The sequence below is a fragment of the Babylonia areolata genome, chromosome 9 (assembly GCF_041734735.1).
Source record: "Babylonia areolata isolate BAREFJ2019XMU chromosome 9, ASM4173473v1, whole genome shotgun sequence".
In the NCBI taxonomy this organism is placed as follows: Eukaryota; Metazoa; Mollusca; class Gastropoda; order Neogastropoda; family Buccinidae; genus Babylonia; species Babylonia areolata.
In genome coordinates this window covers 42328954-42348422 of record NC_134884.1, presented here as the reverse complement: position 1 = coordinate 42348422, position 19469 = coordinate 42328954, and the positions used below count along the sequence as shown (strand labels likewise).

General features: G+C 43.2%; 1 protein-coding gene across 1 annotated transcript in view; it reads left to right on the top strand.

Moving 5' to 3' along the window:
* The first annotated feature begins 10659 nt into the window (after positions 1–10659).
* LOC143285474 (ras-related protein Rab-35-like) overlaps positions 10660–19469 on the top strand; it is a 53875-nt gene continuing 45065 nt past the window's right edge. The window contains exon 1 of the mRNA XM_076592783.1: positions 10660–11007. Within this exon, the coding sequence (XP_076448898.1) occupies positions 10940–11007 (68 nt within the window). The 5' untranslated portion in view covers positions 10660–10939. The remainder of the gene's footprint in view (positions 11008–19469) is intronic.

Genomic DNA, 19469 nt, shown 5'->3' with positions numbered 1-19469 from the left:
CAAATCCAAATTAAAAAGCAGTATAATTAATAAGATTCAGCAGCTCCGTCCATCTCTCTCAACAAATGACCCTGCTGTCTTTTTTTCTATTCTGTATACATGTGTGTTGGGCTCAGAGAACAACCATGTCTGTGAACTGTCATCAATTATGAAATATATTTGTCTTGATTAAGGCATCTTGTTTATATAGACATGGATTCATGCTGTAGCATTCCCATGGAATAGAGACAAAGCAATCTTGGCTGTCTTGAAAGATCTTGGGGAGTGTAAAAAGACCGGTTTTCCTCTATCTCTTGGCTCATAAAAATAGATTTGTCAGTTGAATGGGAAGAGAGTGTGTGGGATATCAGCATTGTCTGTGGATACTTTTGTTCCAGCTCAAGGAGTATAACAGGTAAATGGTAATCACGAACAGAAAAATGAGAAGATAATGTGTGTGTGTGTGTGTGTGTGTGTGTGTGTCCGCGCCCCCACGCATGTGTGTCTATGTGTGTATGCGCTCACACATAATTATGTGAGAGGAAGTCTGTGTTGATGTGCATTGTAGAGGGGGGTGGCGGGAGGGGGGGTAGAGGATGAGGTATGTGTGTGTATGCATGCCTACGCTGTGGGAGCAACGAAATATTGGAACGTGCGGGTGTGTATATATATATATATATCTTTGTATATATGTGTGTGGGGTTGGGGGATATGGGCGTATGTGTGTGTGCTTGTACAAGTAAGTGTTCATCTGTGTGTGTGTGTGTGTGTGTGTGTGTGTGTGTGTGTGTGCCGTGGAAGCTGCGATACGTAGCCTAGAAATGAGTGTGTGGAGGAGGGGGGTAGAGGAGGTGCAGGGTAATGTGTGTGTGTGTGTGTGTGTGTGTTGGGGCTCATGTACGTTTATGTGTATTTGACTGCTTTCATATCTGTGAAACTGCATGTTTGGTGCATATCTGTTACGCATATGTGGATGTATGTGTGAATGTGTGTCTCCATGTTTTACATTTATTTGCTTATTTATCATCATTTTTGTCTTTTTTATTTCTTCATTAATTATTATTACTACTACTACTACTACTTTTTAATATTATAATTATTATTTATTTATTTATGTATGTACGCTTATAGCTGACTGCATCAAGTTTTTGCGCCTTATACATATTATTAGTTGTGGTAGTAGTTGTTGTTTTTTCTCAAGGCCTGACTAAGAGCATTGGGTTACGCTGCTGGTCAGGCATCTGCTTGGCAGATGTGGTGTAGCGTATATGGATTTGTCCGAACGCAGTGACGCCTCCTTGAGCTACTGAAACTGAAACTAAAAGTTACATACCCTTACCAAGTGTTTTGAATTTACTTAAGTTGTGTTTTCTTCCCAGTACGAAACATGATAAGTTTCACATACATGCATTGACAAATGTGATTGATATTTACATGGTATCAATCTATTTCAAATTTCAATATTTTAGGTAATTGATTCTAAAACAAAATTGAATTCGTCCCCAACATTTCCCATATTACACTCCTTGCAAATTCTGTTCTCTCCGTTTTCACTTTCTCTTCTTCCTATTTCGATCTGCAGTTTATGATTATTGTAATGACACTTTATTAAATGATATGTGTAAGGAACTGGAAATTGTGGGATATATTTTTCTTGGCAAAAATGCAGCTTGATGGTCCTTTTGGTGGGAACTCTGTATTTGAAGATAATCGGCTGTATAAAACAGAATATGCTTAACACGATAATTTATCAGCTGCATCGTCAGTTAATTTCAACCAAAAACGTACCATTCAGAGCCTGAGTTAGCTTGGGTAGTGATAACATTTCTGAGGGGACAGAGACAAAACTATTGACTTTGTTCGCTTTTAAACGTTGCAGACAAAAGATCGATTTTCTCCTCCAGTAGTGGCCTGGGTCAGAAAAATAGATTGATATAGATTCAGATGTTTTCGAAGGGGGTGGAGATCAGCATCATTTAAGGATTGTCTGTTGGCAAGTTGTTTGCCAGACAAGAGGTAAGCATGAAGAGATAAACGAGAGGATATGATCTCTGTGTGTGTGTGTGTGTGTGTGTGTGTGTGTGTGTGTGTGCTGAATTAACGGTTCAAATAGTGATCTTGAAATGTACTACAAAAAAAAGGCATAAAATGTGTCAAACTATTTTTTTCATTTATCTAAGTTGCAAAATATGTTAGATTTTGCTCTTAAGAAGCTTCGGAAATATGGAACAAAACTGAAGCACATATTATATCAATGTTACCGAAAAATATCTAAAAATTGTTGAGAATTTATACAAATGATTCGCTTTTCATTTTATTCTCCAAACGAAACCCATTCGTTTCAGTCAACTGAAATCGTTGTCAGTGTGATGTATACGTTTTCAAGTACAACTGTCTCTGGGAGTGAATGCTAATCATGAATAGTTTTCTCCCGAGATAAGATCTGTCTATTACATTCTGGACAGGTTAGATGAAGTCTTGTGATAACTTTACCTTGCAACAACCGTTCGCACTTTGATCACCTCCAAAATGTGGGTGACTTGAGTGCGTTATTTTTGGTGAGGGGAAATGCGTTTGTGCTCTCCCCTGCAAATCAAAACGAGCAGAATTGAACTTACGTTTTTTTTCTATTTCAACTTCTCTGTTTGTGTTGTGTCTGTCTTCCTTTCCCCTGTCTTCTGCTTCCCCCATCATCACCCCATATCTCATTCTCTGTGTGCTTGTGCATTTCACAGATTTTCAGGAAATGTGATTTACATATTCCAAACACTTTGAAACATCATAAAACGTAAATCCTAAATCGAAGAAGGGGGAGGGGGATAAAGCAGGGCCAGAAAGTGTGGAAAAAAGAGTTCAGTGGTTGATAGATATGTACACCTTCACACTGAAGGTAACTGAATCAGCACTTAAATACAACCAGCATGCTCAAATGCATGAGCAAGCAGTGTGCATTCTGATCTAAAATACCCGTCGCAAATTAAAGGGCTGAACATTAACTGAAGGCGGCGTGCTAGTTACGAAGGATTGATGTGTATATATATGATAGTCAGTCGTGTCCGACTATGACCAGCAGAACAGCAGAGGAGGCAACTGCTGTTCCGACTATTTGGGCTAGAATTTGATTATAGTGGAGAGTGTCTTGCCCATGTACATCCCCACTCTCTCGGCCAAGAGGGTTTTAGGACAGTCGGCGTTGGGATGGTTCCCAAAGGCCAACTAGCCCACAAGGCTGCAGCACTAAGAGCCAGTGCAATTTTGCATCCTAGTTTGAGTCATAGTCCTTCACAAAAAGACTAAGCTGTAAATGGTTTCCCATTGACTGGAGAAACCATTGATAGTACAGCTCTCACTTTGCTGTTGGCCCAAATGTAAACTTATGTCAATCTGTGATATAAGCCGAATGTTGGGCCTAGGATTGATGTGTATGCTTAGTTTAAGTGACATCTAACCACGGCTAAGAAATGAGTTCAGGGTAGAAAATGATTAACTGCACTAAATTAGGAGAAGGCAGGCAAACCTTAAATAATGTAGACTTTATTGGGCTATGCAACAATTTTAACCATGTATGATACTTGCACATTTCTAATCCGACAAAAGAGATAGTTATTGAAATAATGGTCACGAAAAACACAAATGTTTGCATTTATCCGTCGACTGCCTTCGGAAGGAGTCAACTACTGAGGAGTGGGCGTGAAAACAAGTTCAACTCGCCTTAATTTCTGCTGATGTTTTGTATGGAAACCAGTTTATTATAAACTAATTGTACGTCATAGTTACAAGCGAAACATGTTTCAGTATTTCAAATACACGTTCAAGATATCTTCTGAAAAGACTCAGCTGTAAAAAGTATCTATTCAGCTTTTGTAAAAGAAAAAAATTGCATTGATAGGAAACATACCAAATGTTGGATCTGATTTGAAGTTGGCATCATGTCCAAAAAAATTATTTCATAAAATTTTGAGTAGACCCTTTTTTCACACTGATTATTTATATTCCTTTCAAACCCATTGCAGTATGATTTTACAAACTCTCATGACAAGTAAATAAATGTTTTCCTGATATTTTTTTTTTTATAGACTGTATAGGCTTTCATTGATTAAACCCAGGAGCATTCGTACAGTGTTATTTGCTGGTTTTCTGTCAACAAGACTTATCTGAAACCATGTAAATTTAGTTCATTTTATGTGCCGCATTTTCTTTAAATGTGTGATTCATTTGAAGCTTTTTTTTCAGTTTTACATCCCACTTGTGACAACAGTTATGGATGTATCTATCATGATTATGGATCATATCATAGTACACATGAGCACCCTTGTTTTCTTTTTACCAAATTGATTGCATGCATGCAAAACATCATTCAAAAATGTAGGGGCAATTATTTTATCACCAGGGAGGCCTGAGCTAGGTTTTCTAGAAGTGATATTTTGATTAAATGTTTCAATGATATTTTTTTCATTTGTGCTGTGTTGTCTCTAATTCTCTTACCCAGATCACTTTAACCCTTTCACCACCGGCTCGCATTTATGCACAGGTGTGGTAGAGGACCCATGTCACTGAAAGGTGACCATTCATTGGTCTGTTATCCATGAACCTACTGCTCTTAATGTTCAGTGGTAGGATAGGCCATATTTTCTATACATCGCAAGGGGAATCCCCAGCTATTCTTAGCCACTATCTTTTCTGTGTTTATACCACAAGGGAATTTTGTACTCTAAATTGACTGGCAGTGAAAGGATTAAGGGCATTAATATCTGGTTACCCAAATCCTCACCAATACTGTTCACGACCACTTTTTTCATAATTCTACCTTGAATTTTGTTCCATAGAAACTCAAAGCCACAGTATAATATTGGAATTACCCGAAACAAACCAAATTTTCTCCCAAATATATCAACAGTCTTGATTACCTTTCTTTTTTCTTTTTTTTCTTTTTTTTTTTTTAATAAATAGAATAAAATACGGAAATGGCAGAAGCTGAGACTAAAACCAAAAGACTCAAGTATTTTGAAGACAAATGTCCAGTCAACAGAATCAAAAGCCTTTTCAAATTCAAAGCTTTAAAAGCAAACCTGACTGCTTTTCCAATAACATCATAAAATGATTAGACGAATGTTAAATTGTCTCCAATCAATATTCTGATGAGACGATAAACTGAGGTCCCTTGTGCAGCATGCACATTGCACACGTAAAAGAACCGACGGCAAGAAAAGGGCTGTTCCTGGTAAAATTCTGTAGAAAAATCCACTTCGATAGGAAAAACAAATAAAACTGCACACAGGAAAAAATACAAACAAAAAAAAAAAAAGGGTGGCGCTGTAGTGTATCAACGCGTTCTCCCTGGGGAGAGCAGCCTGAATTTCACACAAAGAAATCTGTTGTGACAACAACAAAAAAAGATACAATACAAACAATATATTGTTAGTTAAAGTCTGTCGTGTGTGTGTGTGTGTCCAATTTTTAAAATTAATCTTTTGCTTGTTCTTCATTTGGAATGCAAATGATCTCAATACTTGTTTTGTGCCTTATCTGTAACTGCGGAATGTGGCCTCTTCTTTGAAGTTACATGCCTCAGAGTTACCTTACTTTTGATGATACTATTCCTTAGTCCTTTAAAATTGTTATATATATATGGTTAAAAAAATATTTTCTAGACATTCCTTCAAATCCCCCCAAATTAGTTTTATATGCTTTTTTGTACTAAACTAAGTATATTATATTTTGTATCATTTTCTTTCCTGATTCTGCTCATAGAACATGAATTCGGAAAAGAGATTCACTGCCAAACTATATTTTCATTAAGTTCCATGAAATGTTTCTATTTGTTTATTGTGTCATTTATAAGCGTTTAATAAATGGCACAATGTTACACCTAAGATTTTATAGTTGTCGTGGATAATGATTTATAAACTGTTAAGTATCTATATTTTTAAAATCAATCTTTATTTTAGTCTGTGAAGAAAACCTGAATTTTTCATTATGTTGAAACCGGTGATAATATGGGGACGAAAAATGTCTATAACAATCTTCGTGTGTGCGGGAGAAGTCTTTAAGAAAGACATTGTCCCACACTTCACCATGATAATGCCCATTGCATGGGATATTTTGGTGGAAGATATATGTAATAACCAATTTCTCATTTTTGGGGCGAGAGACTTTGTTTTCACGCTAACCTTTCCAAGAACGAGCACTCCTACTTCACTCCCTTTCTTTTCTCTTTCGTTCATCAGATATTTTCCCATGAGTATGTGTGTTTCTTCATTGTTAATTAAATGAAATTAAAACTCTGGGAGTTTACCTGAAATGGAAAAAAACAAATGCGATAAAGCACAGCCTAGAAAAAGAAATGCCGGTAAAGTCTTTTATAATTAATGTGCTTTGAAAAGCACAGAAGATAGCTAACTCGTCAAGAAAACTTTAAGCATGGACGGGAAAAAATGTTGGATATAATGTGCATACTTTTGTCAGAATACGAAGTAAACACCGTATTAGTGCAAAATATATTGTAGAAGTAAATAATATAACGAAGAAAAACAATCTAAAAAGGAGCTGGATAATAATTTTATTTTTTCTTAATTAATGGCATTTTGCAAGGCAATCAAAAATGAAAATTAAATCTAGCCTTGCAATAGGCTTGAAAATGGGTTCAAGAGTGTCACTTGTATGTGTGGGTGGGGTGGGGATTTCTTGGTTTCCTGTTATTCATGGCAACTATACTGGAACTGTAGATTCTCTCTCTCTCTCTCTCTCTCTCTCTCTCTCTCTCTCTCCCTCTCTCCTCTTCTGAATTAACTGTTCAATTAGTGATCTTGAAATGTACTACAAAAAAAGCATAAAGTGTTTCAAATTATTTTTTTTTCATTTATCTAATTTGCAAACTATGTTCGATTTTGCTCCTAAGAAGCTTCAGAAATATGGAACAAAACGGAAGCACATATTATATCAATGTTACCGAAAAATATCTAACGAATTATTGAGAATTCATACAAATAATTCGCTTTTCATTTTATTCTCCAAACCAAACCCGTTCGTTTCAGTCAACTGAAATCGCTGTCAGTGTGATGTATACGTTTTCAAGTACAACTGTCTCTGGGAGTGGATGCTAATCATGAATAGTTATCTCCCAGGATAAGACTAGTCCATTACATTCTGGACAGGTTAGATGAAGTCTTGTGATAACTTTACCTTGTAACAACTATTTGCACTTTGATCACCTCAAAAATGTAGGTGACTTGAGTGCGTTATTTTTGGTGAGGGGAAATGCTTTTGTGCTCTCCCCTGCAAATCAAAGCGAGCAGAATCGAACTTACTTTTTCCTGTTTCAACTTCTCTGTTTCTGTTGTGTCTGTCTTCCTTTCCCCTCTCTTCTGCTTCCCCCATCATCACCCCATATCTGACTCTCTGTGTGCTTTTGCATTTCACAGATTTTCAGGAAATGTGATTTACATATTCCAAACATTTTGAAACATCATAAAACGTAAATCTTAAATCGAAGAAGGGGGATAAAGTAGGGCCAGAAAGTGAGGAAAAAAGAGTTCAGTGGTTGATAGATATGTGCACCTTCACACTGAAGGTAACTGAATCAGCACTTAAATACAACCAGCATGCTCAAATGCATGAGCAAGCAGTGTGCGTTCCGATCCAAAATACCCGTCGCAAATTAAAGGGCTGGACATTAACTGAAGTCGGTGTGCTAGTTACGAAGGATTGATGTGTATGCTTAGTTTAAGTGACATCTAACCAAGGCTAAGAAATGAGTTCAGGGTAGAAAATAATTGACTGCACTAAATTAGGAGAAGGAGGCAAACCTTAAATAGTATAGACTTTAATAGGGCTATGCAACAATTTTAACCATGTATGATACTTGCACATTTCTAATCCGACAAAAGAGATAGTTATTGAAATAATGGTCACGAAAAACACAAATGTTTGCATTTATCCGTCGACTGCCTTCGGAAGGAGTCAACTACTGAGGAGTGGGCGTGAAAACAAGTTCAACTCGCCTTAATTTCTGCTGATGTTTTGTATGGAAACCAGTTTATTACAAACTAACTGTACGTCATAGTTACAAGCGAAACATGTTTCAGTATTTCAAATACACGTTCAAGATATCTTCTGAAAAGACTCAGCTGTAAAAAGTTTCTATTTAGCTTTTGTAAAAGAAAAAAAAATTGCATTGATAAGAAACATACCAAATGTTGGATCTGATTTGAAGTTGGCATCATGTCCAAAAAAATTATTTCATAAAATTTTGAGACCATTTTTTCACACTGATGATTTATATTCCTTTCAAACCCATTGCAGTATGATTTTACAAACTCTCATGACAAGTAAATAAATGTTTTCCTGATATTTTTTTTAGACTGTATAGGCTTTCATTGATTAAACCCAGGAGCATTCGTACAGTGTTATTTGCTGGTTTTCTGTCAACAAGACGTATCTGAAACCATGTAAATTTAGTTCATTTTATGTGCCGCATTTTCTTAAATGTGTGATTCATTTGAAGCTTTTTTTTTCAGTTTTACATCCCACTTGTGACAACAGTTATGGATGTATCTATCATGATTATGGATCATATCATAGTACACATGAGCACCCTTGTTTTCTTTTTACCAAATTGATTGCATGCATGCAAAACATCATTCAAAAATGTAGGGGCAATTATTTTATCATCAGGGAGGCCTGAGCAGTGATATTTTGATTAAATGTTTCAATGGTATTTTTTTCATTTGTGCTGTGTTGTCTCTAATTCTCTCACTCAAATCACTTTAAGGGCATTAATATCTGGTTACCCAAATCCTCACCAATACTGTTCACGACCACTTTTTTCATAATTCTACCTTGAATTTTGTTCCATAGAAACTCAAAGCCACAGTATGATATTGGAATTACCCGAAACAAACCAAATTTTCTCCCAAATATATCATCACCTTTTTTTTCTTTTTCTTTTTTTTTTTTTTTTTTAATAAATAGAATAAAATACGGAAATGCTTCTGTGTGTGTGGGGTGGGGGTGGTGGGGAGGGCGGGTTGGTGGGGGGGAGGGTGGGGGGGGGGGATTTCTTGGTTTCCTGTTATTCGTGGCAACTATACCTTAACTGTAGATTCTCTCTCTCTCTCTCTCTCTCTCTCTCTCTCTCTAACACAACGTGCTACGATATCACGGCTCAAGTCTTGACTGTGTGAGTGATTATGTGTGCAACGTGTACGTGTGGGTCTGGACGCTCTCGTATATTAACGTCAACTTGTCTCACGTGCTGTCTTCAATCATCGTGTTATCAAACAGCGTGCTTCAGCGGTGGTGGTGAGGTGAGGTGCGCCCGTTTGTGTGTATGTTTTGTGGACGATGAAACAAGGCTCTTTGTCAGTCCATTGGCTAATAATGAAGCGCCTATCTGTTTGGTTTATTTACTTATTTTTGTTGGTGTTGTTTCATGGTCGCAGGGTCACCGTCACTGTTTATTTAGTGTCTGTCAAACATCCACCTCTGTGTGTGTGTGTGTGTGTGTGTGTGTGTGTGTGTGTGTGTGTGTGTGTGTTTTATATGATTATGTTTAAGTGTAGTGTGTGTGTGTTTTATATGATTATGTTTAAGTGTAGTGTGTGTGTGTTTTATATGATTATGTTTAAGTGTAGTGTGTGTGTGTGTTTTATGGTCGCAGGGTCACCGGCACTGTTTATTTAGTGTCTGTGAAACATAGACCTCTGTATGTATGCGTGTGTGTGTGTGCGCGCGCGCGCCTGTGTGTGTGTATGTGTGTGTGTGTGCCTGCCTGCCTGCCTGCCTGTCTGCCTGCGTATGTGTGTGCGTGAGTGCGGCGTGTGTGCGTGTGAGTGGATATGTGTGTGTACACCCGCGCGTGCGTTTGTAGATGCGCGCACGTGCGCGTGTTCCATCATCTGTCGCTGATTTCAAGTTTCTGCCTTGCTGCAGGCTGACCAAAATGCAGCGGCTGCCAAGGCAGCAGAACTGGAGAAGCCTCCACGACTGCAGGGCAGCCCCCCTGCCCACTACATCACACAGTCAGCCGCACCACGCTGCAGCAGGAGAATAACTCCAGAAGGAGGGAAGAAAAGCCAAGCAGTAACTTCAGCAGACAGCGGACGCTGGATCCAAAAAGTCTCGTCTCTCGTTACCTTGCAGGCTAGCAATTCTGGCACTGGTATCTTGGGCACGTGCAACAAGTACGTGGAGAGAGCAATAAGAACAGCGTCGTGGCCTTACACTTGTTAGTTCCAGCAACTCACCACCACTACTATCACAAGTCGGCGCTGTTCTTCCTCCCACAAGGCTGTCCAAAACAATGGAGCGAAAACCAAGCTCCGTGAATCTTGGCACACCCGTTCTCTCCCCGCCGCCCTTGCCCTCTGCTGACTGCTGATGTCAGCCCCCCACCGATGTTAATGTGGAAGGCTTCCAGGTAGTGTGGTGGACAGATGTGAGGATCTGACGCTGAAAACTGCAACTACCTCTACAACTGACATTTCAGATGCTTCAGCGGTTGCCCTACAGTGCTCAGAACTGCTAATGTTTTCTTTACGGTGAAATTAACATGATCTGAAAACAGGTGGCACAAAGTTAAAAACTGGTGCTGGCGAGCACGACATATCCAGTGCACGATTTTGTGAGGTAATCAGTTTCACACAGGTGCAATAATTCTTGGTGAATGGTGATGGTTTATACCTCACTGAGAGAGACAGATGTGCTAATCAGGTTCACAGTCAAATGCTGGCTGTACCCCGTTGCCTGGCTATCAGTGACCATCAGTGTTTTTTTGTGCTTGACACAGTGTCAGTGTCAGTGTCAGTCGATTGATTGACTGTCGGAGTACTGTGACACAGGCTGTGACAAGGTGTCAGCGTCGAGTTGAGTGTGACTGTGAGGCTGTGACGACCTGAGGTGGTTATCATTGTGGTCAGTGTAGACAGTGGTCAGCGTGGACAGTGGTCAGTGGTCAGTGGCTATGGAGGACATCAATGAGGGCACAGTCACCATCATCCCCAACGGCTTCCGACGGCCCAGCAGGAAACCGTAAGTAGGTTTGTTATTGTTGTTGTTGTTGTCGTTGTTGTTGTCGTTGTCGCCTCCCTCATTCCCTGGCTGTCTCTTTTGTCTCTCAGTCTGCCTCTCTCCTCTCCCTCTCTGTCTCTCTCATTCACACACACACACACACACACACACACACACACACACACACACACACCACCACCACCAACACCACCACCACACACGCATCCTTGTCAGGTGAACACTGAACAGAGTGCGGCAGGTAACCGTGATCACATCTTCTCTCGCCGTCCCTTCCTCCCCACCCACTCCCACCTCAGACACTCTTGTGGCAGACCGGGCGCTGTCCGTTCGCGTCAAAATACCATCACCGCTTACTGTGCAAATTTATCTCCAGCTGAGACGACATGGGAACTGGATGGTTTGCCAAATTTGAGCGTGAGTGGCGCAGAATTATTTGTGTGTGTGTGTGTGTGTGTGTGTGTGTGTGTGTGTGTGTGTGTGTGTGTGTGTGTGTGTTTTCTAATGAGGGAAGGGAATAGGCAAGCTTTTTTTCTTTCTTTTTTTTTTATACACCCAGCCGTCAGGAAAAGAGTAAAATGAAATGATATATTTTTTTTCACAAATATGGCATAGTATTGTTCGGACGGGACGTTTGAACACACTAAAATGCATACATTGCCTTACATTAATTTTGTTTGCCATCGTAATACTTGCATGCATGACAAAAAGGTACACACATACATAAAAGATATATGCGTAGTCTACATTCATAAACATGGCTTTTTATGCACATGGGTTCAGATGCATATAGAGAGAAAATGCAGTCTCATGTTTTACTGTTGTTGTTTTCCAGGTCAGCTCTTCGAAAGTTTTCTGGGTATTCACATTAATTTGGACTCAGTGGAGTTCTTGCATTATAAAGGAATAACAGAGAGAAAGAGAGAGAGTCAGACAGACAGTGAGAGTGAGAGAGAGAGAGCGAACGAAAGAAAGACAGAGACAGAGACAGAGAGACAGAGAGACAAACAGACAGGGATAGAGAGAACTGAATCACCCTGGGAGAGCAAACACAGAAGAAAAGAGAGCTACAGACCATGGCAGGTTTCAGCTTTCTCCAGTGAGCACCACAGCATGCAGTGCAACTTCAGCAGCCAGCCCCCCCCCCCCCCCCCCCCCAAGCTCCTCCCCCCCCCTCCACCTTTGTGCTGCGGCCTTCACACCTTGTGTGTGCTTAGAACAATGGCTGGTAGGTGGGCCTCAGCAATGTACTCAGGTGGTGAACCCACTTGGCAAACCACCTGAGTTGAGGAGGCAGTAAGAAATAGATACATGGCGAAGTTCGCCACAGTGCGAATTGCTTTTCTTCGCTCCATTAGTACCAGTATCAGTATCAGTAGCTCAAGGAGGCGTCACTGCATTCGGACAAATCCATATACGCTACACCACATCTGCCAAGCAGATGCCTGACCAGCAGCGTAACCCAACGCGCTTAGTCGGGTCTTGAGATAAAAAAAATTAGGTAGTGATTTAATGTGTCTGCTCGCTTTACTTGCTGGTGCGTGTTTGTATCTGTCTGTTTGGAGAGTATGCGTTCTAGCTCTGTCTGTCTCTGTCTGTCTGTCTGTCTATCTGTCTTTTTTTTTCTCTCTCTCGAAGTATTATGTGCGCCCCACTGCATTTAGATTGTCACTGTTGTTTGCAGATGTGAAGACATGCATTTCGCTTTCTCTGTACATGTCCAAAGCTTTCACCCACAGAAACAAATCGGTCTCTAGTTAATGGCGCCTGGTTACACCCCCGTCTGTCCATCTGTCTTTTTTGTCTTCTCTCTCTGTCCCTGTCTCTGTCTCCTCTCTCTCTCTGTCTCTCTCTCTCTCTCTCACTCTCTCTCTTTTCTTCCCTTTGTTTGCCTTTCATTCATTGACGTTGTTCTTTGTAATGGATGTTAGCACGGAAGTCCTCTGCCCCTGTTGTCAGGGACAGAAAGGCCTCAACAATAAACCATTCAGACATGTCTCTCTCTCTTTCTTTCTGTCTATGTCGCTGTCTCTGTCTGCCTGTGTCTGTCTCTGTCTCTGTCTCTGTCTCTGTCTCTCTCTCTCTCTCTCTCTCTCTCTCTCTCTCTCTCAGAGCGTGTGTGTATATACGTGTGCGCCGGCGTATCTGGTGTGTCTCTGTCTGTATGTCTGTCCGTATTTGTGTTTGTGTTTGTCTCTGTCTGTCTCTTTGTCTTTGTCTCTGTCTGTCTCTGTCTCTCTTACAGTATACCTCATCCAAAACGGCAGATCACACGCACTATCACCCCGCCCCCCACCCTCACAAAGAGATGGCTGGATGGAAGGAGCAAGGGGGACCAGAAAAGTAAACACAGTCAGAGAGGAAGAGTCTGGCAGGCAGATGTTACATTTGTTTCCATATTCCCCGCGCGCTCAGCGTGGCACCAGCAAACAGTCCAGGGGCCACTTGCAGGCTTCACACTTTCCCCGTGAGAGCGTGGCACTGTTTATCTGTGGGAATCAGAACAGTGCAGTACACCTGCTGGTTTATGGCGCCAGGTGAACACTGTTGGCCACACTTCACCTGCTGCTGTGGGCACACTTAACTGTGTCCACCAATGACCACTGAGGTGTATGTCTTCATACTATATACTATATACATACGGGCGAATGGCAGTTTCAAGGATTTGTCAAACTGTGCGGACTGATCATGATATGCACTGCACCAGTTTTACTTGAAAAAAAAAAAAGAAGAAGAAAGGACTAGATCCCTGACCTGTTCAGATATGCTGTGGAATTCCACCTGCTGCGGAAATCCTGTCAGTTCTCGGGGAAACACAGGTAAACAATGAGGGGAAAAAAAATGAAAAAGAAGATAATGGTAGTTGTTGGGGAGAGATACGGGGCAATAAGCAGAACATGATACACGTGTTTGGTGAACACAGCCGAGCAGGAGACTGACAGCTCAGCGTGGAGCAAAGGGCCACTTGCTGCAGCCTTTCACACTGTTCCCTGTGGGAGAGGAGAGAACGAGGCATCCTGTGGGCCTCAGAGCACCAGAAACAGAGCTCCACACCTGCTGGTTTATGACGGCAGGTGATTTACCTTATGGACCAGTTGACCTGGTGCTGTTGGTACACGTGTGTGGACTATTGACATACATGTGTACACAAACAAGTCAAAGCTGTCATCCGTATGTATGTATGTATATCATTTATGACGGACGCAGTAGCTGAATGATTAGAGCGTTGGACTTTTAATCTCAAGGGCCTGGGTTCGATCCTTGTATCAGCACCTGGTTGGCGTAATGCAGAAATAGGGTTTTTTCCTGACCCCCCCTTTTTTTTTCTCTGATCTCTTATATCAACAGATGTGTAGATCTGCTGGTGCCTTAACCCCTTTGTATGTACAAACACATGGTGTGTACACACATACACATACGCTGAAGATCAAAATACATACGTGAAAGATCCTGTGATCCATGTCAGTGTTCGGTGGGTTATGCAAACATGAACATACCAAGGATGCATACTCCGGAAAATTGAGGTTTGGTTGGTATGTTCTTTTTTTTTTTTTTCCAAAAACGACCAAACACGTTAGTGCCCACTCGTAGACATGCGAGTGAATATACGTGAAAGTTTACGGCCCACGAAAGCTTAAAGAAAGAGATTTTTCACTGCCATGCTTTCGTTGTTGCTGGCTCTGTTGTTATTTCAGCTTCAGTTTCAAAAAGGTGTCAAAACGGATCGGAAAGATCCATGCAGACTTCACATTGTCTGTTTGAAAATAAATACAAGGGGGTTGGAGGCACTGGGTCCCTGACCTGTACACATCTGCTGTGGAATCTCCGTCAGTTATGGAAGACCGCGGCCATGAAAAAAGGAAAAGGAAGAAGAAGAAGAAACGATGATGTTGGTTGCTGGTCTTTTCACTTTGCAGAAAACAATTTGAAAGACAGTGTTCTATGCTGCATGAGTTTTGTTTGGGGTTTTTTTAAGAGGAGGGAGGTTGTACCTACTGTTTTTGTTCTGTGAGATTTGATAGAATGCTAATATCTTTTCTTTGAAAGAGCCAAAGAAAGAAAGAAAGAAAGAAAAATATCATGTTGCTTAGTCACCTTCATCTTTATGTCTGTTTACTTCTCTCTCTTACCCCCCCCCCCTCTCCTCTCTCTCTCTCTCTCCCCACTCTCCCTCCCTTCTCTCTCTTACCCCCTCTCTCTCCCCGTTCTCTCTCTCTCTCTCTCTCTCTCCTCTCTCTCTCCCCACTCTCCCTCCCTTCTCTCTCCACCCTCTCTCTCGTATCTCCACCCCTCCACCCAACATCTATTGCTATCTTTCTCCCCGTTCTCTTTTCCTTCCTCTTTCCTCCCCCACTCTTTCTCTCCCCTCTCCGCCCTCCACCCGCCCACCCCTCTCTTTTTTTATTTTATTTCTCCCTTTCTTACATCATCCACAAAACGAAAGCACGGGTCTACATACATCCTTCACGCACACAAAAGAGATGGATACAAAGGGCAGAATAATAATGGGATATAAATAACACTTGATACATGTGTTTGGAAATACACTGCGGAGGGAAGAGAGTCCATAGACATGTATATATATATATATCTCAGTGAGAGAGGATGGCAGATCAGCATAGGGTGGCAGCAGAAGATCGCGTGCAGCCCTTCACACTTTTTATTTCCTGACTGAGGAGAGAGAGAACGTGAAAATGGCTTTGTCACACACACACTCACACACACACACACACACACACACACACACACACACACACACAAACAAACAAACAAACAAACAAACAAAAAAGGAAAAAAAAAAACACACTAGCACGCACGTACACACACACACACACACACACACACACACACACACACACACGTACACACACACACACACACACAGAGACACACACACACACACATATATATATATATATATATATATATATATATATATATATATATATATATATATATATCAGTGGCCCCAGGGCACCAGAAACAGAGCAATATACACCTACTGGTTTATGGTGGCAGGTGAACACACCCACATCAGCAGACCACTTTCACGCGGAGATGCTGTGGGCACACACCTGGGTGGGCCTCATCTACATCCCCTGCCATGCTTCCTTGCTTTTTTTTTTTGCTTTTTTTTTTCCTTCGTTCCCCCCCCCCCACCCCCCTTCCCCGTTGCTGCTTGCTGTGTTGCTCTAAACTAGTTTCACCCGTAATAAGGAGGCGTCAAAGTCGAAGGATGCCGTGGAGTTTTCGTTCCTTTTTCAGTGTCAAGAAGGCGTTATAGCGTGCGAAGTGATTTGTATACGCTACACCACGTCTGCTTGAAAGACGGGGATAGGAGACTTAATTGGTGGGGGTGGGAGGCGGGGTGGGGGGGGGGGAGCTGCGGGGGGGAGGGGGGGGAGGCACTGAGACGCCTGACCTACACCTTGACTGCACGCCCTGGTCACGCCGTGAGATGCTCAGTGATCCCTGATGTACCCGACACCACATCTGCTTGAAACTGAAAAAAAAAAATGAAACGAAATATCAAATAAAATGAAATAAGATAAGATCGATAAACAAAATTAATTGATTTATTAATGATAATAGAAGGACAGGTGCACTGATAATATCATACCCATCTTCTGTGGAGTTCCACCTGTCAGTTCTGTTGCTGAAACCTTGTCAGTTGTGGAGCAAACGGTAGAAGACAAAAGATTGTGGTTGGTGCTGATCTGTTCAGTTAATCAGCAGAACGAAAGTATCCTGAAGACACTGGTCTTTGATTCAGATTATTGCATTCGTTTTTAAAGTCGGGTGTCAAAGCACTGAATTTGTCTCCGCACACGGTTCAGCGCTGTATATTTCTTCTTCAGAAGAAATTCTTCACCTTGTTGTTGTTATTCCTCTTCTTCTTTTCAGTAGTAGTAGCAGTCGTAGTAGCAGTAGCAGCAGCAGCAGCAGTAGTAGTAATAGTAGTTGTTGTGTCTGTGTTTTGTGCTGATGCTGATGCAAAAAAAAAGAGAAAAAAAGGGGGTATAAATATCAAAAGTTGTTGTACAGTGGGGCTCGGCATGTTCACTGATAACATGGACGCCTTTGTTAGGGGCCAGATGACTCATACACCGCTCACTTCTCTCTCTCTCTCTCTCCTGCCCTCGGAGTAGCGGCAACACCAAGGCCTAAAATAAATCCTTATCTAAACACTTAAATAGACTTCTTCAAGTTCATCTTCTCCTTTCCATTTACCTCACCCACACACCCTTGCGGAGAAAGGAAAGAGTCTGAGAGGATTATAAATGGGTAGGGATCCACGAGACAGGAGGCAGGAGGCACTGGGTAGGAGAGACGGGAGGCAGGAGGCACTGGGTAGGAGAGACAGGAGGCAGGAGGCACTGGGTAGGAGAGACGGGAGGCAGGAGGCACTGGGTAGGAGAGACGGGAGGCAGGAGGCACTGGGTAGGAGAGGCTGGAGGCAGGAGGCACTGGGTAGGAGAGACGGGAGGCAGGAGGCACTGGGTAGGAGAGACAGGAGGCAGGAGGCACTGGGTAGGAGAGACAGAAGGCAGGAGGCACTGGGTAGGAGAGACGGGAGGCAGGAGGCACTGGGTAGGAGAGACGGGAGGCAGGAGGCATTGGGTAGGAGAGACGGGAGGCAGGAGGCATTGGGTAGGAGAGACGGGAGGCAGGAGGCATTGGGTAGGAGAGACGGGAGGCAGGAGGCACTGGGTAGGAGAGACGGGAGGCAGGAGGCATTGGGTAGGAGAGACGGGAGGCAGGAGGCACTGGGTAGGAGAGACGGGAGGCAGGAGGCATTGGGTAGGAGAGACGGGAGGCAGGAGGCACTAGGTAGGAGAGACGGGAGGCAGGAGGCACTGGGTAGGAGAGACGGGAGGCAGGAGGCATTGGGTAGGAGAGACGGGAGGCAGGAGGCACTAGGTAGGAGAGACGGGAGGCAGGAGGCACTGGGTAGGAGAGACAGGAGGCACTGGGTAGGAGAGACGGGAGGCAGGAGGCACTGGGTAGGAGGCACTGGGTAGGAGGCACTGGGTAGGAGAGACAGTAGGCAGGAGGCACTGGGTAGGAGAGACGGGAGGCAGGAGGCACTGGGTAGGAGAGACGGGAGGCAGGAGGCACTGGGTAGGAGAGACGGGAGGCAGGAGGCACTGGGTAGGGGAGGCGGGAGGCAGGAGGCACTGGGTAGGAGAGACAGGAGGCAGCGGACTGATTCATATACGCGTGACCACATCTGCTTTAGAATTAATAAATGATACTAATGATGATGATGATGATAATAATAACAATAAAGGGTGGTGATGGTGCTGACCTCGTCATAAACTCATAAACCCCAACGTACTGAGAGTCTGCCCGAGGTAGGTATAAAACATTGACATAAAATCAAATGAACCAAACAACATAAAAGATAAGTAAATACATAAAGGATACAACAAAAAGGAGGAAAGTTACATAGAAGGGTATCTAAATGAAATACGACTAACAGGAAACGTGAGGCAGTGGATAGGGGATGGAGGTGATAGTGGATAGGAGACTAGGGGAAGGCAGTGGATAGGAGATGGGGGAGGCAGTGGATAGGAGATGGGGGAGGCAGTGGATAGGAGATGGGGGAGGCAGTGGATAGGAGATGGGGGAGGCAGTGTGATAGGAGATGGGAGGCAGTGGATAGGAGATTGGGAGGCAGTGGATAGGAGATGGGGGAGGCAGTGGATAGGAGATGGGGGAGGCAGTGGATAGGAGATGAGGGAGGCAGTGGATAGGAGATGGGGAGGCAGTGGATAGGAGATGGGGGAGGCAGTGGATAGGGAATGGAAGGCAGTGGATAGGAGATGGGGGAGGCAGTGGGATAGGAGATGGGGGAGGCAGTGGATAGGAGATGGGGGAGGCAGTGGATAGGAGATGGGGAAGGCAGTGGATAGGAGATGGAGGAGATAGTGGATAGGAGATGGGGGAGGCAGTGGGATAGGAGATAGAAGGCAGTGGATAGGAGATGGGGGAGGCAGTGGATAGGAGATGGGGAGGCAGTGGATAGGAGATGGGGAGGCAGTGGAGATGGGGAGGCAGTGGAGATGGGGAGGCAGTGGATAGGAGATGGGGGAGGCAGTGGAGATGGGGAGGCAGTGGATAGGAGATGGGAGCGGCAGTGGATAGGAGATGGGGGAGGCAGTGGATAGATGGGGGAGGCAGTGGGATAGGAGATGGGAGGCAGTGGAGATGGGGAGGCAGTGGATAGGAGATGGGGAGGCAGTGGAGATGGGGGAGGCAGTGGATAGGAGATGGGGGAGGCAGTGGAGATGGGGGAGACAGTTGACAGGAGATGGGGGAGGTAGTGGATAGGAGATTGGGGAGGCAGTGGATAGATGGGGGAGGCAGTGGGATAGGAGATGGTAGGCAGTGGATAGGAGATGGGGGAGGCAGTGGGATAGGAGATGGGAGGCAGTGGATAGGAGATGGGGGAGGCAGTGGGA